A 26133-nucleotide genomic window follows, 5' to 3' on the forward strand; every position below is an offset into this window, starting at 1 on the left:
ATGAGTGCTGTAACATGCTCACATTTAGGAGGCACATGAGAACAAAGACCCTCCGGAGAGCTGCTGCGAATATACTCTCAGTAAAATTGCCAGAGGAACTGCTGCACTGTAACTTTTTTCATTTCCTCTCTCTTTCTGCCAAGTGCATAACTGAATCAGAGCAAGTTAGATGAAGTATGATGCAACTGTATTATTCTTCTACAATTTTATATTGGCAAGTCAAGAAACCTCTCTGGGCCTCTTTATTTGCCTGATGGTGTAGTTCAACTGGATCAGGGTTTCATCCAATGTTTCATTTGACAAATATTTTCAGAGTTTACTATTCTTACTATGTTCCAGGCTGCTGTGCTGGATGTCGGAAAAAAACACCAGGAAGGAGACACAGTCTGACCACAAGAGGCTGGTGAGTGGCGAGGCAGTTTCAACTTGGATTTGAGGAATCCTGGGTGGTTGGATCACATTCCGGGGAATGTAGTGAATGTTTAGAAAAATTACAGAGTTACATATTTTGTTATGAATACCAGCTACAATGCTACATCTGATAAGGATTAAGTTGTTTCCTTTTTTTACTGTTTATATTGTTACTTTTTATGAGTTAACTTTTTTTAAACCTAGGCTAACAAATATTTTTTAATTGAAAAACCAATACAATTATATGGAAAAATTCAAACTATACAAAAAAGCTAGGCAATGAGAAGCAAGTCTTTTATTCCAGATGCCCCTTCCCCCACTCTATCTCCATTAATGCCGTCCTCCTATTCAGAGGCAATCATAGGGTCAATACTTCAAAAGAAACAGTTGTTGTTAAGGTGATCCCTGGGGTCCAAAAGTTAAACACTAAACTACACAGTCTCTAAAGTCCTTTCCAACTCTAAAATTAAGTCCAAGTCTTTTGCAGCACATAACTTACCGAGGGTGGAAGAGATAGACAGCCTCGCCTTGTCTAACGTTATGGTTAGTAAAGGGAGAGATGAATGCAAACTGAATTCAAAAATATATACCAGATTTAGAACTCCTAAATGTCAGAGGACAGCACTCAGGCACTTTCTTGGTAGGTTGTTTGTTTATGGATTGAATAAAGGCCCTCTCTACGATGTAAACTCCATGAGGGCAGGCACTTCACCACCAGCTTTCTCTGCAGTCCTTGGCACACAACAGAGACTCACCAGGCCAAGAACCCGACAGCTCAGCACAGAGGCCGCGGCCCAGAGCCCAGGGTGAGAACTCGAACAGGGAGCGTCAGGCGATGCGAGCTCCCCGGCGTTGCAGCGTCGGGCCCGCCCCCACCAGAGGCCTCACCAATCCGCGAGGGAAGTCAAATTTGGCTAGGAACACGGGGCGTGTTCCACGGGCCGAGTCGCTTCACAGCGGCGTCTCGCCCGGCTAGGCCCATTTACCTCTCGGTCTCAAGCGGTCGTCCCGCCCTCCCTGCCCCGACAGTTCCGAATTGCAAATGGGAGGCGCAGAAGAGCAAGAGCGCATGCGTGTTGACGCAGCACGGCGGCCGCTAGCGAAGATTAGGACGCAGCTTCAGAAAGCAGAACGAGGGGGAGGGGAGAAGTCTCCACGAGTGCGCGCGCGGCAGCCCTCCCCAGCCAGACCCTCGCGGCGCGGCGTGGTGACGCCCGAGCGGCCCAAGGAAGGGGCGGGGCCGGGGCGGGCCTCCGTGCTCCTCCCGCCCCTTTTCCGTCCCGACTCTCACTCCCACTCCCTCCCCCACACTGGGCCCCGTCAGCCCGGGGGTGCCTTCGTCGCTTAGCATCGTGTCGGCCCGGCCCGGCCCGGCCCGGCCCGCGGGCAGATGCCCCGAGCTGCCGCTGCCGCCGCCGCCGACTCGGCCGGTGGCGGTGTGGGAGGCAGGCGTCCGGCCCCGGGCCGCTGAGTGTGACGGACGGGGCCGGGGGCCGCCCGGCGCCGCGGCGTCGGCTGCTCCGCGCGGATCATGTATTTCCTGAGCGGCTGGCCCAAGAGGCTGCTCTGCCCTCTGGGGAGCCCAGCCGAGGCGCCCTTCCACGTTCAGTCCGACCCCCAGAGGACTTTCTTCGCTGTGCTGGCCCCGGCCCGCCTCAGCATCTGGTACAGCCGAGTAAGTAGAACCGCCCGCCGCCTCTCGCCGCTCCCTCCCGGCGTCCGGCATCGTCCCGCCCCCAGCTTCCACCCAGAGTCCCGGACCCCTGCCCCTTCGCGCCAGACCCTCTTGTGTTCGCTGTCCGCTTCCTCGTTCCACCTACTCGACCGCACGTACCCCCGGGTCCGGGCGCGTCCTCCGCCGGCGGCCGGGGTGGATGCAGTCGCGGCTGCCGAAAATCCCTGCACCTCCCCGCGTTGGACCGACCACCGCGCACAGTGCGGACTCCGCGCGTTCCCTCGGCCGAGCCCAGACTTGCCCTTCTGGCCCTTCCCCCATTCTCCGGGGAACAAATTTGTTTAAACTTTCCACAATTGGAAACCTGGCCGCTGTTGTGTTCCTAGCCCTCGTTGCTTTAAAGGCCGTTGTTTTGGAGTTAGGGAAAGCCTGTGGGGCTTTACCCGGTGCGAGACCTTACAGGCTGTGATAACTTATTTCTAGCAACTGCAGCCAGAGTTCTTTATTTTTTACTAAGGGTCTGGCTATCCAAGTGTTCGCCTCACTCCCACATCCCCTCCCCACTTTCAGGCTAGTCCTTTTCTCTGCTGCTCTTGGGCTCTTCAGTAGAAATTGTAGGAGGGTTAGTACGAGCGGAAGTAGAACTCAGAGCTGCTCCCGGGTATTAACATCTGGGAATAATAAGATTTGAGAAGCCTGAGTTCTGTTTTTGCTTTCTGTGAATCCTGGTTTTTTTCTTTCTTGTCCCTAATTACCGAATACATAAGAGAAAAAACTTAAAAAATAAGTGGTGGACGGAATACTCCCCTTTCTCCGCGAAGGCTGCTATAAGTTCGTCTGTAAAAACTAGAAAATAGAGTATAAAGATGTTCTTGTTTTTTTTTTCCTAAAAGGCAGTACTAATCGATGTCAGAGTGAAGTTTTTCTCTTTTCAAAGCTATCTTGGCCATGTAAAATAGGTTGTGACCTTGGCTTTATTAGATCTATGTGAAATACTGGCTTTACTTAAAACCCTCAAATCTCTGAATCGGACCATTGTAATGTCTGTAAGGCCCTTGGCTATCCTCACACACAGCCCTGGTAAAAGAGCTGATGAGATTTGGATATTTATGGTATCTCCTTTATATGACTGTCATAGTTAGGCTGTAAATCAGACTCTTTGCCATTAGGTTTTGGCTGATTTAACTTAATTGTGACTATTCTGTCTGATGCTTGATTGCATTTTTGAATATGTATATTGTATATCGTTTGGTTCACGAATTCATTTACATTGTGTATGCCAGTATGAATGATTTTTTATTTGTTTGGGTGTATATAACTATTATCTTTAAAGCACATGCAGAGAAAATAACTAGAACTTGAATTTTAAATTGTCTTCTGAATTTAGTACATAATTTCACTCTAATGTAACAAATTGTTTGTAAAGCCTAAAATTTAACTTTCCTTATCTCTAAAAAGGCAGACCTAGCTTAATTTTAGGCAGAACTAAACTAAAATGAGGGATGAATAGACCAGAAGCCTATAGGCTACTTTATTCTTCTGTAAAAGAAACAAAACTGTGCCTTAACTTTCTTAGGAATATTGTGAACCTTAAGAATATCTGTTTTTTGCTTTTGGAATTAGATACTATATAAATCAAAGGCAGCCCTGGAATTTAAAACCACTCATACTCCTTTCCTTCCAACTCTCACCCTACACACAGATAGCTACTTTCTGCAGAAGTCCTGGGGCCGCTACCATTAAGATGCAGGGTGCAAAAAGTTAGGTTGTAGGGAATCTACGGGTTCAGAAGTATGAGGTGAAATGAAATGCAGGAATACCTTGGGGGAGGCTGCATGGTACTGTAGGTTTATGAATGGCTAAGCTTGATCTCTGGCATCAGCTTTGTCACTTTAAAAATCAAGTACTGGACCAGATGGTTTTAAGGTCTATGATTATATAACTGGGGAATGGGAAACAGGTGCCAGACTCCAGCTTACAGTCTCCTCTTCCTGGGAATGCCTTTTTTCACTAAGTTGGAAAGTTTTTATTTTGATTTTTTAATTTCTAAACTTACTGAAACTAACTTAAAATAAATTTAGGTTAACAAACTTCTTTTAAAAGTGAGAACACCTCTAGCTAAATTGAGGAGCTATCAGTTATTCCGGCATAGTTTAGCGTGAATTGGTTTAAAATGTTTGCATGAGAACATGAAAGCTTTGATTCTGGAGAGATTGTATATGCAAATAATTTTATAGAATAAAAGGAATTTTGAAGATCTAAAGAAGGGTTTTATGGAGTTGAGGTCTTAAAAGCTGTTTCAGGGCATTTGAAGACAGGGAGAGACGTGCTCAAAGAGATGAGAGGATATAGTAACACTATTTGCTTACTTGGAATTCTGTTAGGGCTCTATTAGTAAGTTAAACCCAGTTAGGAGAGGTGCTTTTTTTTTTTTTCTTTTGCAGGGGAAGGTTCGCCCTATGCTAACATCTGTTGCCAATCTTCCTCCTTTTTTTCCTTCTTTTTTCCTCCCAAAACCCCAGGACATAGATGTGTATAGTTGTGAGTTCTTCTGGTTCTTCTCTGTGAGCTGCTGTTGCAGCAAGGCTACTGACAGATGAGTGGTGTGGTTCTGCACCCAGGAACCGAACCAGGCTGCCAGCTGAAGTGGAGCGTGCTGAACTTTAACCGCTGGGCCATCAGGGCTGGCCCAAGAGATGCATTTTTAAAAAGAGAAAACTAGCCTTGTGGAAGGCATTTAATAGTCTAACCTGTTGTGTTTGTTTTGGTGAGGAAGATTAGCCCTGAGCTAACATCTGTTGCCAGTCCCCCTCTTTTTGCTGAGGAAGGTTGGCCCTGGGCTAACATCCATGCCCATCTTTCTTTACTTTATGTGGGATGCCTGCCACAGCATGGCTTGCAGTGCGTAGGTCAGTGCCTGGGATCTGAACCTGTGAACCCAGGGCCACTGAAGTGGAGCGCGCGAACTTAACCACTACGCCACTGGGCTGGCCCACTAACCTGGTTTATTTTGTTTATAATTTTATTTATTTTTTTCCCCCAAGGCCCCAGTAGATAGTTGTATGTCACAGCTGCACATCCTTCTAGGTGCTGTATGTGGGACGCGGCCTCAGCATGGCCGGAGAAGCGGTGCGTCAGTGCGCGCCCGGGATCCGAACCCTGGGCCGCCAGCAGCAGAGCGTGCGCACTTAACCACTAAGCCACGGGGCCGGCCCTAACCTGGTTTTTTTTAATGTCCAAACGAATTGCTATGTGTAAAATGTTGATTGCTCACGAGACTATGGAAACATTAAAATCTCTAAGAATAACTTGTGTACGTTTCATGGGTCCTGTACCTCTTATAGCTACTACACTGTATATCCTAGGTATCTATTTGGAATCTCCATGTTATAGAGTCATATCTCTTCGAAGTTCTTTTCAGTCTCCAAATTTGAGAAATATGGTGTAGTGCTGTTCAGGTGTGTTTGTGAACAAGAGAGTTTCTGTAGATTCTCACTTTTCCTTTTAATTTTATTTTTAGCGCGAGGGTGTAATTTGTTTTCAGTGTAACATGTTGATGTAAATTTGCTTTTTCTACTTTGTGATTCTACTTAGGAGTTCTAAAAACTACTCAAGAGTTTACTCCAGGGATCATCCATGTATTTTAGAACCCCAAAAATGTTTGGTATGTGTATGTTAGATTAGGGTAGAGGTGCAACTTAATCCATGAAGCAGTTGATGAGATATTTCGGCCAAGGGTATTGTAAAAGGGCTAGTTTCAGCATTGAGGATGAAGCTGCTGTATAAAGCTGCACATTATGGTTTATGATTGACATGAGTTTTGTATGACATGAATTGTGTTTTGTACTGTACCAGAGAGCCTAGAATTATTCCTTTAATATACTGCTTGACTGTGAATATGAAAGTCGACGTATGTGAACCACAAATTGATACCTTAGAATGCTGTAATTTTAAATTAGTCGTGCCTCAATTTTCAGGTCATTGATTATTTCAGTTATATAAATTACCCTCAAAAGTATTTTTGAATACTTCCTGTGAAAGATAGCGTAAAATAGGCAGTATATGAAAAGGATGAGGGGGCATGTTATATGTAACAACATTCTTTCCAAAGATGTTAGTGTGTTGTTATGATAAATGAAAATTTTTTGAGTTATCACTGCAGAGGTTGCTAATAAAAAGCTGAAATAGGCAAATAATTACTGGGCTTATGAAATAAATTGTGTGTCTTGGAGTAACCCTAAGTAGAAACTTATGTTCTTGTTGGTGTACGATAATAATAGAAAACAATGAGATAGATGTTCAGAGAAGCAAGTTGTAAAATCAGGTATATGGTTAATTGTGTGGCCTCAGGAAGGCCATCTAATTTGTATCTACATTTTTCCAACTCTCCTGTTTCTCACCCTTTCAACTCTATTACTCACTGCCTCCAGAGAGCTTTCCTTCTAAACTCACTGCTTGGGGAAGTCTTTTAATCACTGTTGATTAAAGAATGAAGTTCAAACTCCTTAGTTGGATATTAGAGACACTCTCCTCTGGGAATGCTCTCTTGCCCCATCTCTGCCTATTAGAATATTATCCATCCTTGAGCTTCTGTTGAAATCCTGCTTTCTGTATGAGTCATTCTTTATTTACCATAAGCAGAAGTGTTCAAATGTTTTTTGTGTGTGTGAGGAAGATCAGCCCTGTGCTAACATCTGCCAATCCTCCTCTTTTTTTGCTGAGGAAGACTGGCCCTGGGCTAACATCCGTGCCCGTCTTCCTCCACTTTATATGGGATACCGCCACAGCATGGCTTGCCAAGCGGTGCGTCAGTGTGCGCCCAGGATCCCAAACGGTGAACCTCGGGCCGCCGCAGCTGAATGTGCGCACTTAACCGCTTGTGCCACCGGGCTTGCCCCATGAAGTTTCATTTTTTTGATGAACTACGTTTGTGTTGTAAGTTTTACACACATGCTTTATTTCTCCAGCTAGATTATAAGTTTCTGAAGGGGAGAAATGATCTTATTTTGTATTATCCATAATGCCTTGCACAAAGCAGATGCTTAATGAGTATTTTTAAAATAAATTAATTTAGGATATCTGTCCTATGCATAGCACAGAATTTTTTAAAGCCTTAATAATTGGAAGATTTTTAAATGTTGACATGTAATTTGAGAAATATGGTAGTACTAGGGCTGGCCTGGTGGTGTAGTGGTTAAGTTCGGCGTGCTCTGCTTTGGTGGCCTGGGGTTCGCAGGTTCGGGTCCTGGTCGCGAACATATGTACCGCTCATCAAGCCATGCTGTGGCGGCGTCCCATATACAAAATAGAGGAAGATGGGCGCAGATGTTAGCTCAGGGCCAATCTTCCTTAGCAAAAAGAGGAAGATTGACAACGGATGTTAGCTCATGGCCAATTTCCCTCACCAAAAAAAAAAAAAAAAAAAAAAAAATGATAGTACTAAATTACAACTTAAATTCAGAAAAACATATTAAAGAGAGTTATATAAGTGAAAGTGAATTAAATACTTTTTTATTATACACACTCTAGATTATATTAGAAAAGTAGTACATGTTATTCACAATAGCCAAGATGTAGAAACAACCTAAGTGTCTGTCAACAAATGAATGGATAGAGAGGATGTGGTGTATATATACACAATGGAATATTATTCGGCCATGAGAAAAAAGACATCTTGCCATTTGCCACAACATGGATGGACCTTGAGGGCATTATGTTAAGTGAAATAAGTCAAATAATTGAAAAAAAGACAAATGCTGTATGATATCACTTATATGTGGAATCTAAAAAAGCCAATGCATAGAAACAGAGACTAGAATGGGGGTTATCAGGGGGTGGGGAGTGGGGGAAAAGAGGAGATATTGGTCAAAGAATACAAACTTGCAGCTGTAAGATGAATAAGTTCTGGAGATCTAATGTACAGCATAGTGATTATAGTTAATAATACTGTATTACATACTTGCAAGTTGCTGAGAGAGTAGATCTTAAATGTTCTCACCATAAAAAAGAAATGGTAATTATGTGACATGGTATGGGTGTTAGCTAACACTATGGTGGGAATCATTTTGCAAGATCGAAGTGTATCAAGTCAACAGGTTGTACATCTTAAACTTACACAATGTTATATGTCAATTATATCTCAATAAAGCTTGGAAAAAAAGAAAACTACATGATAAAGGGTCTTTTTTTTGTGTGAGGCAGACCAGCCCTGAGCTAACATCTGATGCCAATCCTCCTCTTTTTCGCTGAGGAAGACTGGCCCTGAGCTAACATCCGTGCCCATCTTCCTCTACTTTACATGGGATGCCGCTACAGCATGGCTTTATAAGCAGTGCGTCGGTGCGCGCCCGGGATCTGAACCGGTGAACCCCGGACCGCTGCAGCGGAGTGTGTGCACTTAACCACTTGTGCCACCAGGCCGGCCCCTAAAAGGTCTTTTTTTTTTTTTTTTTTTGAGGAAAATCAGCCCTGAGCTAACATCTATGCCAATCCTCCTCTTTTTTTGCTGAGGAAGACAGGCTGTGAACTAACATCTATTGCCAGTCCTCCTCCTTTTTTTCCCCAAAGCCCCAGTAGGTAGTTGCATGTCATAGTTGCACATCCTTCTAGTTGCTGTATGTGGGACACCGCCTCAGCATGGCTGGAGAAGCTGCGTCAGTGTGCACCCGGGATCCGAACTCGGGCCGCCAGCATCGGAACGTGCGCGCCCGACCACTAAGCCACGGGGCTGGCCCCTAAAGGGTCTTGAGTTATTAGATTATCTGTAGTTTACCAAAATTTAAACTATTGTGCAGTCTTATAACCAGTTGAACTTCTGGTTCCCAGTATGTATTTATATTGACGTGATCTGTGGAAAAAGAAGGTCATACAAAAAAGAAGCAGTGTAAACACATTTAAATAAAAGCATTTCACCTATCTTCAGGTGCTTTTGAATCACTGACATGATCTGTATTACAGGTAAATATTTATTCTGAGTTTACTGTGGACTAGGTGGTTTACATCATGGGAAGCAAGTTTCCTGAATTTAGGTTCTTCACATGCCTCATTCGTGATTTTTGCCCTGTCCTCATAGTACCTATTCAATCTAACTTCTAAACTTTATATTGTCTTTCAAAATAAATTAATTTATATCTTTACTACAAATGGAAAGCTAGCACCACTTGGATGAATAGAGCGTAACTGTATGAGGGAATGCATGAAAACACTGTTTCGAAAATCTAGTTTCCTGCCAAAGGCTCTTGCCCTTTTCTTAAAAAGGGAGTTAGCAGATACATGAGAGGGGTTTGGAAGTAGACTAGCATCTCATACAGATTTCCTATTTTAAATCAAAAGGATTGAAGAAGAACTGAAAAAATTTATTTTCTCACTACATGATTAAATATTTAATACAGTGTGTGTATGTCACCTAAAATGATGGGATAGGAAATACTGCATCAGTAAAAGTGTTCCATTTACTGTTAAATTACTGCATTAAAGTGTTCCATTTACTGTTAAATTAAAGCATTTATTATGAATTTATTATGATTTATTATATCAGATTAGAATAAATAAAATAAATTTACAATTTAAAAATATTTTAAAATATTCTAGAATTCAGACTTGCCACAAGGTGAGGCAGTTATTTAATTAAAATTTTTTTATTGACTAGTAAGCATCAATTGGTTGGAATCAAGATATCTTACCTTTCTTTTAAGTTCATTATAATTGCTTTACTTTGAGTTGCTATCACAAACTTGTCTGTCTCCCCAAGTTATTTGCCTTATTTCAGTCATAAATCATACATAAATTCACATATGAAAATTTGGATATTATTGTTGATATAGAGTAGAATTTGCTATGGTTTAATTTTGTAACAGTTTTATTGAGGTGTAGAAAATAATCTAAGTATATAATGATTTTTAGTAATGATTTTTAGGGTTGTGAACCATCATCACAATCAAGTTTTGGGACATTTATAGCAACCCAAAAAGTACTATGCTCATTTGCAGTCAACCTCTGCTCCTGCTGTAGCCCCAAGAAACCATTGGCCTGCTTTTTGTTTCTTTGGATTTGGCTTTTCTGGAAATTCCATATAAATGTATTCATGTAATATATGATCTTTTGTGCCTGGCTTTTATTTAGCATAATGTTTTTGGTAGTACTCCTTTTATTGCTGAGTATTGTTCTATTGTATGGATATACCACATTTTTAAAAATTCATTCACCAGTTAATAGGTGTTTGGATTATTTCTAATTTGGGCCCATTATGATGTTGCCATAAACATTTATTTGTGTTTGTGTCTTTGTGTGGATCTATATTATCATTTCTTGTGGGGAGATACCTAGGAATGGAACTGCTGGGTCTTATGGTAAGTTTATGTTTAGCTTTTTAGGAAGCTACCAGAATGTTCCAAAGTAGCTGTAGCATTTTACATCTCCACCAGCAATGTATGAAGTTTTCTGTTTCTCCACATCGTTATCAACACTTGTTATTGTTAGTCTTTATTATAGCCATTTTAGTGGGTTTATAGCGGTATCTCATTATGGCTTTAATTTGTATTTTCCTAATGACTAAAAATGTCTAGCATCTTTTCATGTGCTTATCGTTAGCCATTTGTGTACTTTATTTGGTGAAATGGCTGTTCAGATCTTTTGCCCGTTTTTTTTTTGTTTTTATTCAAGTGTTTGTCTTATTGACTTGTAATGGTTCTTTATATATTCTGGATACACTTTTTTTTATCATATATGTGATTTACATATGTTTTATCGTAGTCTGATTTGTCTTTTCAGTCTCTTACTGGTGTCTTTTGGAGAGCAAAAGTTTAATTTTGATGAAGTCTAGCTTATCATTTTTTTCTTTTATGAATCCTTTGTGCTTTTTGTGTCTTACGTAAGAAACCTTTGGCCAATCCAAGGTCACAAGCATCTTGTATGTTTTCTCTTATAAGTTTTATGGTTTGAACTCTCATATATAGGTCTGTCATCTGTTTTGAGTTGACTTTTATGTATGGTGTGAGGTAAAGATCTAAGTTCAGTGTTTTTTTTTGTTTGTTTGTTTGTTTTTACATATAGCTCCAATTGTTTTTAGCACCATTTTTTGGGAAGACTCTTCACTATTGAATTTCATTGGCACCTTTGTAAAAAATCAATTGACTGTAAATGTAAGGATTTATTTCTGTATTTTTCTGTTTCCCCTCACACATGCATAGCCTCCCCCATTATCAACATCACTCATTAGAATGATATATTTTTTACCAAGGATGAACCTACATTGATACATCATAGTTACCCAAAGTCCATAGTTTACTTAAGGGTTCACTCTTGGTGTTGTATGTTCAATGGGTTTGGACAAATATATAATGACATATATGCATCATTGTAATATCATACAGAATATTTTCCCTGCTCTAAAAATCGTCTGTGCTCTGCCTGTTCATCTCCCTCTCCCATAACTTTTGATATGTTCCAATTTTTTTTTTTTTTTTTTTTTTTTTGCTGAGAAAGAGTCGCCCTGAGCTAACATCTGTTTCTCATCTTCCTCTTTTTGTATGTGAGCTGCCACCACAGCATGGCAACTGACAGATGAGTGGTGTAGGTCTGCACCTGGGAACTGTATCCGGGCTATTGAAGCAGAGTGCGCCGAACTTAAGCATTACGTTACTGGGGCTGGCCCCCAATTTTGTTTTAATTCAGTTCTGTTTTTAAGATTTGTTTAACCATCTCTTTGGATCATGGGTTATTTAGAACTGTGTGGTTTAATTTCCAAATATTCAAGGATTTCCCAAATTCTTTCTGTTACTGATTTCTAACTTAATTCTATTGTGGTTGGGGAATATGCTTTGATTTTTATTCTTTTAGAGTTAAGACCTGTTTTGTAGGTTAACACATGGTTTGTATAAGAGAATGTTCGATGTGCACTTGTAAAGAATATGTATTCTGCGATTGGCAGAGTGTTGTCTAAATATTAGGTTAAATTGGTTGACATGGTTGTTCAGGTCTTCTGTATCCTTGCTGATGTTCAGTCTAGTTCTATCAGGGATTGGGAGTGGAGATGGAAATCTCCACCTCTATTGTTGAATTGTCTGTTTCCTTTTTCAGTTCTGTCAGTTTTTGCTTCATGTATTTTTGGACTGCACTATTAGGTTTGTATACATTTTTAATTATGTCTTCCTTTTGTATTGATCCCTTTATCATTATGAAATGTCCCTCTCCCTACTAATGTTTCTTTTCTTAAAGTGTACTTTGTTTTATATTAATTTTGCCACTAGAGTTCTCTTATTGCTACCACTTGTGTGATGTATCTTTTCCATCCTTTTACTTTCAAACCACTCACATCTTTGAATCAGATGTGTGTCTTCTATAGACAGCATTTATTTATGTATGTATGTATTTATTTATTTATTTATTTTTTTGTGATGAAGATCAACGCTGAGCTAACATCCATGCCAATCCTTCTCTTTTTGCTGAGAAGACCGGCTCTGAGCTAACATCTATTGCCAGTCCTCCTCTTTTTTCTCCCCAAAGCCCCAGTAGATAGTTTTATGTCATAGTTGCACATCCTTCTAGTTGCTGTATGTGGGACACGGCCTCAGCATGGTCAGAGAAGCGGTGCGTCAGTGTGTGCCCGGGATCCGAACCCGGGCCGCCAGTAGTGAAGCGCGCGCACTTAACCTCTAAGCCACGGGGCCAGCCCCGACAGCATATATTTAGATCTTGCTTTTTTGGTTGTTTTTTTTAAAAAAAAAAATCCGGTCTGATAATCCCTGCCTTTTGGAGTGTTTAGTCCATTCACATATGATGTAATTGGTGATGTGGTTGCATGTGCATTAGCTGTTTTGCTTTTTTTAGTTATTTTACTAGTGGTTGCTCTAGCAATTACAAAATGCATCTTAACTACAGTATACTTTAGATTAACACTGACTTCATTCTGGTAAAGTATAGAAAATTTTTCAATCCTGTTTACTTTCATGTTTTTAAGGTGGTAAAGTATACATAACATAAAATTTACCATGTAACTTTTAATTATAATAATTTTTATTATGTAAAATATAAATTTTTGTTATATATTATTTTAATTAACATGTATTTTATTATAAAATTATAATTTTTAAATGTACAGTTCTGTGCCATTAAGTACATGCACATTGTTGTGCAGCCATCACCACTGTCCATTTTCAGAACTTTTTTCGTCTTCCTAAATTGAAACTCCATACCCAGTAAACAATAATTCCCCGTTTTTGCCTCCTGCCAGCCCCTGGCAACCACCATTCTACTTTCTGTCTCTATGAATTTAACTATTGTGGAAACACGATATTTGTCCTTTAGTGATAGACTTAGTTCACTTAGCATGTCTTCAGGGTTCTGCTGTGTTATAGCGTGCACCAAAATTTGCTTCGTTTTTAAGGCTGAATGATATTCCATTGTATGTACCTATTATATTTGTTTATCCATTCATCCGTTGATGGACACTTGGGTTGTTTCCACTTTGGGGCTGTTGTGAATAATTCTGCTGTGAACATTGAAAGTATAAATATCTATTCGAGTTCCCTACTTTTGATTCTTTTGTGTATATATAGGCATACCTCAGAAATATTGTGGGTTTGGTTTCAGACCATCGCAATAAAGCGAATATTGCAATGTAGTGAGTCACGTGAATTTTTTGGTTTCCCAGTCCATATAAAAGTTACGTTTACACTGTAGTATAATTTATTAGGTGTGCGATACCATTATGTCTGAAAAAACAAGGTGCGTACCTTAATTAAAAAATTCTTTATTGCTAAAAATGCTCAACACCATCTGAGCCTTCTGCGAGTCATAATCTTTTTGCTGGTGGAGGGCGTTGCCTTGATATTGATGGCTTTTGACTAATCGGGGTTGGTTGCTGAAGGTTGAGGTGGCTGTGGCAATTTCTTAAAATAAGACAATGAGGTTTGCTGCATTGATTGACGCTTTTTTTTAAGAACAATTTCTTTGTAGCATGCAATGCTGTTTGATAGCATTTTACCCACAGTAGAACTTCTTTCAAAATTGGAGTCAATCCTGTCAAACCGTGCTGCTGCCTTATCAACTAAGTTTGTGTAATATTTTAAGTCCTTTTTTGTCATTTCAACAATCTTCACAGCATTTCCACCAGGAGTAGATTCCTTTTTAAGAAACCACTTTCTTTGCTTATCCATAAGAAGTAATTTCTCATTCGTTAAAGTTTTATCATGAGATTACAGCAACTCAGTCACATGTTCAGGCTTCACTTCTAATTCTAGTTTTCTTGCCATTTCCACCACATCTGCAGTTACTTCCTCCGCTGACATCTTGAGCTCCTCGAAATCATCCATGAGGACTGAAGTCAACTTCTTCCAAACTCCTGTTAATGTTGGTGTTTTGACCTCTTCCCATGACTCGCGAATGTTCTTAATGGTGTCTAGAATGGTGACTTCTTTACAGAAGGTTTTCACTTTACTTTGTCCAGATCCATCAGAGGAATCACTATGGAGAGCTATAGGCTTACAAAATGTATTTCTTAAATAATAAGACTTGAAAATCAGAATTATTCCTTGATCCACGGGCTGGAGAATGGATATTGTGTTAGCAGGCTTGAAAACAACATTAATCTCATTGTACATCTCCATCAGAGCTCTTGGGTGACCAGTTGCATTGTCAGTAAGCAGCAATATTTTGAAAGGAATCTTTTTTTCTGAGCAGTAGGGTTTTTTTTGTTTGTTTGTTTGTTTTGGTGAAGAAGATTGGCCCTGAACTAACATCTGTTGCCAGTCTTCTTCTTTTTGCTTGAGGAAGAGTGGCCCCGAGCAAACATCTGTGCCAGTCGTCTTCTATTTTTTGTATATGGGACACCGCCGCAGCATAGCTTGAGGAACAGTGCATAGGTCCTTGGCCGGGATCCGAACCTGTGAACCCCAGGCTGCCAAAGCAGAGCCCATGAACTTATCCACTACGCCACCAGGCCAGCCCCTGAGCAGTAAGTTTTTAACAGTAGGCTTCAAATATTCAGTAAACTATGTTGTAAACAGATGTGCTGTCATCCAGGCTTTGTTCCATTTGTAAAGCACAGGCAGAGTAGATTTGGCATAAGTCTTAAGGGCCGTAGGATCTTCAGAATGGTAAATGAGCATTGGCTTCAACTTCAAGTCATCAGCTACATTAGCCACTAGAAAGTGAGTCAGCCTGTCCTTTGCAGATAGGCATTGACTCTAGCTGTGAGAGTCCTCGATGGCATCTTCTTCCAATATGAGGCTGTTTTGTCTACATTGAAAATCTGTTGTTTAGTTTAGCTGCCTTCATTAATTAGCTAGATCTTCTGGATAACTTGCTGCAGGTTCTGCATGAGCACTTGCTGCTTCACCTTACACTTGTTGGTTATGGAGATGCCTTCTTTCCTTAAACCTCGTGAACCTATCTCTGCTGGCTTCAAACATTCCTTCTGCAGCTTCCTCACCTCTCTCAGCCTTTATAGAATTGACGGGAGTTAGGGCCTTGCCCTCTGTTAGGCTTTGGCTTAAAAGAATGTTGTGGCTGGTTTGATCTTCTATCCAGACCACTAAAACTTCTCCATATTAGTAATGAGGCTGTTTCACTTTCTTATCATTTGTATACTCGCTGGAGTAACGCTTCTAATTTGCTTCAAGAACTTTTCCTTTGGATTCACAACTTGGCTAATTGGTGCAAGAGGCCTAGCTTTTGGCCTGTCATGCCTTTCGATGTTCCTTCCTCACTAAGCTTAATCATTTCCAGCTTTTGATTTAAAATGAGAGGTGTGTGACTCTTCCTTTCGCTTGAACATTTAGAGGCGATTGTAGGGTTATTAATTGGCCTAATTTCAATATTATTGTATCTCAGGGAATAGGGAGGCCTGAGGAGAGGGAGAGAGATGGGGGAATGGCTGATTGGTGGAGCATTCAGAACACATACAACATTTATTAAGTTCATCCTCTGATATGGGCATGGTTTGTGGCGCCCCAAAACAAGGTAACATCAAAGACCACTGACCGCAGATCACCATAACAAATATAATAATAATGAAAAAGTTTGAAATATTACAAGAATTACCAAAATGTGACACAGAGACATGAAGTGAGCAAATGCTGTTGGAAAAATGACATGGACAGAATTGCTTGATGCAGGGTTGCCATAAACCTTCAATTTGTAAAAAAAAAAAAAAAAAAAAAAATACAATATCTGCACAGCGCAATAAAGCAAAGCACAATAAAATGAAGTATGCCTGTACCTGAAATTTTGGAATTGCTGGATCATGTGGTAATTCTATGTTTAATTACTTGAGAAATTGCTATTTTTTTCGAGAAATCACTGTACCGTTTTCGCAGTGGCTGCACCATTTTACATTTCCACAAGCAATTGGAGGATTCCAATTTCTTCACATCCTTGCCAACACTTGCTCTTTTCCACTTTTTTGATAATAGTCATCCTGAAAGGTGCGAAGTGGTATCTTATTGTAGTTTTGATTTGCGTTTCCCTAATGACAAGTGATGTGGAGGACCTTTTAATGTCTTTATTGGCCATTTGTATATCTTCTTTGAAGAAATGTCTGTTGAAATTTTGCCCATTTTTAAATTAGGTTGTCTTTTTGTTGTTGAGTTTTAGGAGTTCTTTATATATTTTAAATATCGATACCTTATCGTATATATATGTTTTGCAAATGTTTCCTCCCATTATGTGGGTTCTCTTATCACTCTGTTGATAGTGTCCTTTGATGTCCAGAAGTTTCTGATTTTGATGAAGTCCAACTTAACTACTTTTTCTTTTGTTGGCTGTCCTTTTGGTGTCATATCCAAGAAATATTGCCAAATCCAATGTCACGAAGTTTTGCCCTGTGTTTTCTGAAGAGTTTTATAGTTTTAGTTGTTATATTTAGGTCTGTGATCCATTTTGAGTTAATTTTTGTTTAAGGTGTAAGATAAGCGTCAAATTTCAGTCTTTTGCATATGGATATCCAGTTTTCCTGGTGCTGTTGGTTGAAAAGAATGTCCTTTTCCTCCATTGAATGGTTTGGCACCCTTATCAAAAGTCAGTTAGCTATATACATCAGGATTTATTCATGGGCTCTCTGTTGTATTCTTTTGTTCTGTATGTCAGTCTTTATGCCTGTGTAGTGCTGTTTTGGTTACCATAGCATTGTATTAAGTTTTGAAATCAGAAAGTGTGAGACCTCCAACCTTGTTCTTTTTTTTTTTTTTTTTTTTTTATTTTCCCCCAAAGCCCCAGTAGATAGTTGTATGTCATAGATGCACATCCTTCTAGTTGCTGTACGTGGGACGCGGCCTCAGCATGGCCAGAGAAGCAGCGCGTCGGCGCATGCCTGGGATCCGAACCCGGGTCGCCAGCAGCGGAGCGCGCGCACTTAACCACTAAGCCACGGGGCTGGCCTGCTCCAACCTTGTTCTTATTCAAGATTATTTTGGCTATTTGGGGTCCCTTGAGATTTCTTATTCATTTTAGGATGAATTTTCGTATTTCTGCAAAAGAAAATGGCATTGAGATTTTGATAGGGATTGCATTGAATCTGTAAATTGCTTTGGGTGGTATTGACATCTTAATATTGTCTTCTAATCCATGAACATGGGATATCTTCATTTATCTGCCTCTTCTTTTTTTTTTCTTTTTTTGTGAGGAAGATCAGCCCTGAGCTAACATCCATGCCAGTCTTCCTTTTGTTGCTGAGGAAGACTGGCCCTGAGCTGACATCCATTCCCATCTTCCTCCACTTTATGTGGGACGCCGCCACAGCATGGCCTGACAAGCAGTGCGTGGGTGCGCGCCGGGATCCGAACCCGGGCCGCCAGCAGCGGAACACGTGCACTTAACCACTATGCCACAGGGCCAGCCCCTGCATCTTCATATGTCAGCAGTATTTCCTAATTCTCAACATAAAAGTCTTTCACTTCCTTGGTTAAGCTTAATACTGAGTATTCTTTTTGATCTTACTGTAAATGCAGTTGTTTTCTTAATTTCATTTTTGGATGTTGTTACATAGAAATACAACGATATTTGTGTGTTGATATTGTATTCTGCTCATTCGTTCATCACTTCTAACAGTTTTGTATGGTGTCTGTAGAGTTTTTTATATATAAGATCATATCGGAGAACAGATAATTTTTTTTTCCAATTTGGATGCCTTTTATTTCTTTTTCTTACTAGTTGTTCTGGCTAGGACTTTCTGTACTATTTTGATTAGGAGTGGTGAAGGTGAACATCCTTGTCTGACCTTAGAAGAAAAGCTTTTCAGTTTTTCACCATTGAGTATGATGTTGGCTGTTGTTTTTATATATATGGCTTTTATTATGTTGAAGTAGTTTCCTTCTATTCCTAGTTTGTTGAATGTTTTTATCATGAAAGGGTGTTGAGTGTTGTCAGATGCTTTTTCTGAATCAACTGATATGGTCATGTGTTTTTCCTTCCTTTTGTTGATGTGGTGTATTACATTAATTGATGTTCATGTATTGATCCATCCTTGCATTCCAGAAATAAATCCCACTGTTTATGGTTTATAATCTTTTTAACTATGCTGTTGAATTTGGTTTGCTAGTATTTTGTTGAGGATTTTTGCATCTGTGCTCTTCAGGGATATTGACCTGTAGTTTTTTTTTTTTTTTTCTTTTAGTGTCTTTGTCTGGCTTTAGTCTTAGGGTAATGCTGGCCTCATAGAATGAGTAATTGTTCTGTCTTCAATTTTTTTGGAAGAGTTTGAGGAGGCTTGGTGTTAATTTTCCTTTAAATATTTGGGAGAATTCACTAGTGAAACCATATGGTCCTGGGCTTTTCTTTGTTGGGAGATTTTTGATTACCACGTCAATCATCTTACTAGTTATAAGTTTATTCAGATTTTCTATTTCTTTGATATTCAGTCTTGGTTGGTTGTGTGTTTTTAGGAATTTGTTCATTTCATCTAGGTTATCCAATTTGTCAGGATATAATTGTTCTTGGTATTCTCTCATAATCCTTTTCATGTTTGTAAAGTCAGTAGTGATGTCCTGTCTTTCATTTCTGAGTTTAGGTATTTGAATCTTTTTCTTTTTTAAGTCAGTCTAGCTAACGGTTTCTCAATTTTATGGATTTTTTTTTTTTTTTTTGAAGAATGAACTCTTGTTTTTTATAATTTTCTCTATTGTTTGTTTATCCTTCACTGTATTTTTCTCTTATCTAATCTTTATTATTTACTTCCTTTTTCTAGCTCTGGGTTAATTTGTTCTTTTTATATTTCCATAGATGTAAAGTAAGATTGATTTGAAACCTTTTCTAATGTAAGCATTTTCAGTTGTAAATTTCCCACTTTGCACTGCTTTTGTTGCATCTCGTATGTTTTGGTATGTTGTTTTCATTTTCATTTGTCTCAAGATATTTTCTGGTTTCCTTTGTGATTTTTTCTTTCTCATTGGTTGTTTTAAGAGTCTTTTGTTTAATTTCCACATAGTTGTGACTTTACCAGTTTTCCTTTTGCTGTTGATGCTTAGTTTCATTCAATTGTGATCCGAAAAAAATACTTTGGATTGTTTCAGTATTTTTAAGTGTAGTAACATTTTTTGTGTGGCTTAATTTATAGTCTGTCTTGGAGACTATTCCATGTGCACTTGACAGAAATGTATTTTTTTCTGTTGTGTGGCGTGACCTATGTATGTCTATTAGGTTCAATTAGTCTGTAGTGTTCAAGTTTTCTATTTCCTTATTCATCTTCTATCTGGTTATTCTATCTTTCAGTCCCTTCTTTGAGGTATTGTTGTCATGTATGTTATGTCTGTGTATGTTATAGACTCAACAATACAGCATATTGTGTTTTTAAAAATTACTGTCTTATAAAGCTTAATATATTTTAAAGAAATTAAATAGAGAAAAGGTAAAAATATGTTTATTCAGTCTTTTACATTTATCTGTGTATTTACCATTTCTTATGCTCTTTATCTCTTTCTTTGGATTTGAGTTACTATCTGTGTCAGTAGTCCCCAAAACCACCCCCTGGCTCAGTGATTTGCTGGGAAGGCTCACAGGACTCAGCATATGGTCATACTCATGACTATGGTTTATTAAAACAAAAGCATACAAAGCAAATTTGCCAACGAGAGAAGGCTCATTGGGCAAAGTCTGGAGGAACCAAGTGCAAGCTTCCAATAGTCCTCTTTCAGTGTAGTCATATAGGTTGTGCTTATTTCCTTCATTGTCAGATTTTGACAGCATTTGTGCAATGTTGTCTACCAGGGAAGCTCATTATAGATTCAGTCTTCAGGGTTTTTACTGGGGGTTCTGTGCCTATCACTTACCAAATTCCACATTCTTCAAAGAAAAACAGGTATTTCAGCATAAACCATGTGGTTTGTACAAACAGTTGGGGCATAGTCAGCCGCCTTTATCAGTTAAGGAACGGTGGGAACCCTCAAGTTCCCAGATACCAACAAAGGACCAGCCTTGCAGGCAGGCTTTTTTTAGTATAGCAGTCTCAAGTCTGTTATGTTAACTCTTTTATTTATACCATTTGATGTCATTTCCTTTTTTTTGAGGTATTTCTTTTAGTATTTCTCATAAGGCAGGTTTGCTAGCAACAAATATTAATCTCTGTTTATTTTGGAAGGTCTTTGCTTTGCCTACAGTTTGGCTGGATATGGAATTCATGGTTGGTTTTTCTGATTCCGCATTTAAATGTCATTTCATTGCCTTCTGGCTTTCATTGTTTCTGATGAGAAATCAGCCAATTATCATAGTTTCTCAGGTGTGATCAGTTGTTTTACTTTAGCTCTTTCAACATTTTCTTGTTGGCTTTCAGTAGTTTGTGTATTATGTATGTAAATATATAGGTGTTTATCCCACTTGGGTTTTGTCAAGCATTCTGAATATGGGGCTTAATGTCTTTCATCAAACTTGGGACATTTGTAGCCATTATTTCTTCAAATTTTTTTAATCCTCTCTTCCATCTCCTGGAACTCCCTGTTATACATATATTGGGGCACTTGATGTCCCACAGGTCTCTAAGGCTCTCTTCACTTCAGTCTTTCTTCTCTTGTTTTTTAGATTGGATCATTTTATTGAACTATTTTCATGTTTTTTGATTCTTCTGCTGTCTCAAATCTACTGTTGAGCCTGTATAATGAAGTTTTCATTTCAGTTATTGTATTTTTAAACTCTAGAATTTCTAGAATTGGTTCTCTTTTTACTGTTTTTACTTCTTTATTGAGGTTTCCCACTTGTGGAGGTATTATCATCATATTTTCCTTTGATTCTTTAAACATGCTTTTATTTCTTTAATAAATTTGTTATTACTGATTTGAATTCTTTGCTCTTCTGGGCCCACACAAGATAGTTTCTTGTTCCTTCAGTGTGGGTCACACTTTTCAGTTTCTTTATATGTTTTCAAGTTTTTTTTTTTTTTTGTCAATAATTGAGAATTCTAGATAATTTATTATAATAACTGTAGAGTCTGTTTTTAGTTTCCTGAGGATCATTGTTGTTGATTTTTTGTTTTAAGATTGTCTTTTAGTAACTTGCCTGGACTTAATCTGCAAAGTTTATCTCCCTTGCAACATACAGTCACTGACTGTCTCTCTGCTTATTTTTGCTTTTTTTTTTTTTTAATTTTTTGTTTATTGCAGTAACATTGGTTTATAACATTGTAAAAATTTCAGGTGTACATCATTATACTTCTATTTCTGCATAGATTACATCATGTTCACCACCAAAATACTAATTACAACCCATCACCACACACGTACCGAATTATCCCTTTCACCCTCCTCCCTCCCCCCTTCCCCTCTGGTAACCACCAATCCAATCTCTGTTCCTATGTGATTGTTTGTTGTTGTTATTATCTACTACTTTTTTTTTTCCAGTTTAATTTTTTGTTTATTGCAGTAACATTGGTTTATAACATTGTAAAAATTTCAGGTGTACATCATTGTACTTCTATTTCTGCATAGATTACATCATGTTCACCACCAAAATACTAATTACAACCCATCACCACACACATGTACGGAATTATCCCTTTCACCCTCCTCCCTCCCCGCTTCCCCTCTGGTAACCACCAATCCAATCTCTGTTCCTATGTGTTTGTTTATTGTTGTTATTATCTACTACTTAATGAAGGAAATCATGCGGTATTTGACCTTCTCCCTCTGACTTATTTCACTTTGCATTATACCCTCAATGTCCATCCATGATGTCACAAGTGGCTGGATTTCATCGTTTCTTATGGCTGAGTAGTATTCCATTGTGTATATATACCACAGCTTCTTTATCCATTCGTCCCTTGATGGGCACTTAGGTTGCTTCCAAGTCTTGGCTATTGTGAATAACGCTGCAATGAACACATGGGTGCATGTACCTTTACAAATTGGTGTTTTCAAGTTCTTTGGGTAAATACCCAGCAGTGGGATGGCTGGATCATATGGTAGTTCTATCCTTGATTTTTTGAGGAATCTCCATACTGTTTTCCATAGTGGCTGCACCAGTTTGCACTCCCACCAGCAGTGTATGAGAGCTCCCTTCTCTCCACATCCTCTCCAACACATGTTGTTTCTTGTCTTGTTAATTATAGCCATTCTGACGGGCGTGAGGTGATATCTCATTGTAGTTTTGATTTGCATTTCCCTGATAGTTAGTGATTTTGAACATCCTTTCATGTGTCTGTTGGCCATCTGTATATCTTCTTTGGAGAAATGTCTGTCCGGGTCTTTTGCCCATTTTTTAATTGGGTTGGTAGTTTTTTTGTTGTTGAGATGCATGAGTTCTTTATATATTTTGGAGATTAAGCCCTTATCAGAAGTGTGGTTTGCAAATATCTTCTCCCAATTGTTAGGTTGTCTTTTCGTTTTGTTGATGGTTTCCTCTGCTGTGCAGAAGCTTTTTAGTGTGATGTAGTCCCATTTGTTTATTTTTTGTATTGTTTCTCTTGCCCGGTCAGACGTGGTGTTTGAAAAGATGTTGCTAAGACCGATGTCGAAGAGCGTACTGCCTATGTTTTCTTCTAGAAGTTTCTCAGTTTCAGGTCTTACATTCAAGTCTTTAATCCATTTGGAGTTAATTTTTGTGTATGGTGTAAGGTAAGGGTCTACTTTCATTTTTTTGCATATGGCTATCCAGTTTTCCCAACGCCATTTGTTGAAGAGACTTTCTTTTCCCCATTGTATGTTCTTGGCTCCTTTGTCAAAGATTAGCTGTCCATAGATGTGTGGGTTTATTTCTGGGCTTTCGATTCTATTCCATTGATCTGTGTGTCTGTTTTTGTGCCAGTACCATGCTGTTTTGGTTTCTACAGCTTTGTAGTATATTTTGAAATCAGGGAGTGTGATACCTCCAGCTTTGTTCTTTTTTCTCAGGATTCCTTTAGCTATTCGGGGTCTTTTGTTGTTCCATATAAATTTTAGGATTCTTTGTTCTATTTCTGTGAAAAATGTTTTTGGAACTTTGATAGGGATTGCATTGAATCTATAGATGGCTTTAGGAAGTATGGACATCTTAACTATGTTAATTCTTCCAATCCAAGAGCACAGAATATCTTTCCATTTCTTTGTGTCTTCTTCAATTTCTTTCAGAAATGTTTTATAGTTTTCGGTGTACAGATCTTTCACCTCTTTGGTTAAGTTTATTCCTAGGTATTTTATTCATTTTGTTGCAATTGTAAATGGGATGGTATTCTTAATTTCTCTTTCTGCTACTTCGTTGTTAGTGTACAGAAATGCAACTGATTTTTGTATGTTGATTTTGTATCCTGCAACTTTTCCATATTCGTTTATTACTTCTAAAAGTTTTCTGGTGGATTCTTTAGGGTTTTCTATATATAAAATCATGTCATCTGCAAATAGTGACAGTTTCACTTCTTCCTTTCCAATTTGGATCCCTTTTATTTCTTTCTCTTGCCTGATTGCTCTGGCTAGGACTTCCAGTACTATGTTAAATAGGAGTGGTGACAGTGGGCATCCTTGTCTGGTTCCTGTTCTTAGAGGGATGGCTTTCAGTTTTTCACCATTGAGGATGATATTAGCTGTGGGTTTCTCATATATGGTCTTTATTATGTTGAGGTACTTTCCTTCTATACCCATTTTATTCAGAGTTTTTATCATAAATGGATGCTGTATCTTGTCAAATGCTTTCTCTGCATCTATTGAGATGATCATGTGATTTTTATTCTTCATTTTATTAATGTGGTGTATTACGTTGATTGATTTGCGAATGTTAAACCATCCCTGCATCCCTGGAATAAATCCCACTTGATCATGGTGTATAATCTTTTTAACGTATTGTTGTATGCGATTTGCTAGTAATTTATTGAGGATTTTTGCATCGATGTATTATCTACTACTTAATGAAGGAAATCATATGGTGTTTGACCTTCTTTCTCTGACTTATTTCACTTTGCATTATACCCTCAATGTCCGTCCATGTTGTCACAAATGGCTGGATTTCATCGTTTATTATGACTGAGTAGTATTCCATTGTGTATATATACCACAGCTTCTTTATCCATTCGTCCCTTGATGGGCACTTAGGTTGCTTCCAAGTCTTGGCTATTGTGAACAACACTGCAATGAACACATGGGTGCATGTACCTTTACAAATTGGTGTTTTCAAGTTCTTTGGATAAATACCCAGCAGTGGAATAGCTGGATCATATGATAGTTCTATCCTTGATTTTTTGAGGAATCTCCATACTGCTTTCCATAGTGGCTGCGCCAGTTTGCACTCCCACCAGCAGTGTATGAGAGTTGCCTTCTCTCCACATCCTCTCCAACACATGTTGTTTCCTGTCTTGTTAATTATAGCCATTCTGACGGGCGTGAGGTGATATCTCATTGTAGTTTTGATTTGCATTTTTCTGATAGTTAGTGATTTTGAACATCTTTTCATGTGTCTGTTGGCCATCTGTATATCTTCTTTGGAGAAATGTCTGTTCAGGTCTTTTGCCCATTTTTTAATTGGGTTGGTAGTTTTTTTGTTGTTGAGATGCACGAGTTCTTTATATATTTTGGAGATTAAGCCCTTATCAGATGTATGGTTTGCAAATATCTTCTCCCAGTTGTTAGGTTGTTTTTTCCTTTTGTTGATGGTTTCTGCTTATTTTTTCTTATTTTTATTTTTATCATAGCTTCCTAGGGGTTGACTATATGTTTACATAGTGAACGTTTAGAGGTTTTCTTCAAACATCTTCAGCCAGTAAGGTCTCCATTCTCTGTTGATTGATTTGTCTGTGGGTTGAGGAGTACATACAAAGCTCAGGACGTTTTTATGTCTGTCCCAGCTTTTACTGCCTGCTGTGCCCTTCTGAGACTTGCATGTGAACAGCCTCCCAGTGAGCCAGTGATGTGTGTGGAGCTTGGTCTTTCTTTGGTCTTATCTGTGCATGTACACAGCCTCCCTCTCAGACACAGATGACTGGACAGCTTGGGTCCTTCAGGGTATTTCCTGTTCATAAGTACTGCCTCCCAGTGAGCCAAGGATGTGTGGCAAGCTTATCTGTTCCCTCTCTTGCTCTAATTTCCAGGATCTCCCTGTTAAATTTCTGGCTGGTCAAAGGATGTGCTGCTTGCCCAAAGCAGGTCTGCAACCTCTGGCTAACAGCACTGTCAGCTTTCCCCGTTTGCTTTCTAAGGAGTTTGCTGTCTTTACTGACAAGGCTGCAGGGTGTGTTGCCCTGTGCCCCATATCAAGGCAGCCCAACTCTAGTAGCAAAGCTGCTGGTTTTTCACTAATAGCCTCACTCTGGTGGCATTACTGCCAACCAAGCTTTGGGGAGGGGATGGGAACAGTCCTGGCAAGAACATCATTTATTCCCATTGTTCTTACCTAAGGTTCAGTTTTTCATGAATAAGAGGTTCCTAATTTGTTGTTTGCCTTTGGTCAATTTCAAAATATTTGAAATGGTTGTTTTGACAGTTCAGTTTTATGGTTGATTTTGAGGGAGAGGATTTCCCAATCTTTTCACTCTGCCATTGTTGGAAGTCCTTGTGATTTAACTTTTGCTAGGTAATTTTATGGTTTCCTAAGTCTTAATGGGGTAAAACTAATCAAATTGTCTATTTGTGTCATGATTCTCAGTCATACATTTAGAAGAAATAATT

General features: G+C 39.0%; 1 protein-coding gene across 2 annotated transcripts in view; it reads left to right on the forward strand.

The window, feature by feature from the left end:
- Positions 1-1675: 1675 nt before the first annotated feature.
- The window catches only part of RIC1 (RIC1 homolog, RAB6A GEF complex partner 1), a 155070-nt gene continuing 130612 nt past the window's right edge, over positions 1676-26133 (forward strand). For both annotated transcript variants that reach the window (XM_058565761.1, XM_058565762.1), the window contains exon 1: positions 1676-2086. In XM_058565761.1, coding sequence (XP_058421744.1) covers positions 1943-2086 — 144 coding nt within the window. In that variant the 5' untranslated portion in view covers positions 1676-1942. The remainder of the gene's footprint in view (positions 2087-26133) is intronic.

The sequence above is a fragment of the Diceros bicornis genome, chromosome 22 (genome assembly GCF_020826845.1).
Source record: "Diceros bicornis minor isolate mBicDic1 chromosome 22, mDicBic1.mat.cur, whole genome shotgun sequence".
NCBI classification, from domain to species: Eukaryota; Metazoa; Chordata; class Mammalia; order Perissodactyla; family Rhinocerotidae; genus Diceros; species Diceros bicornis.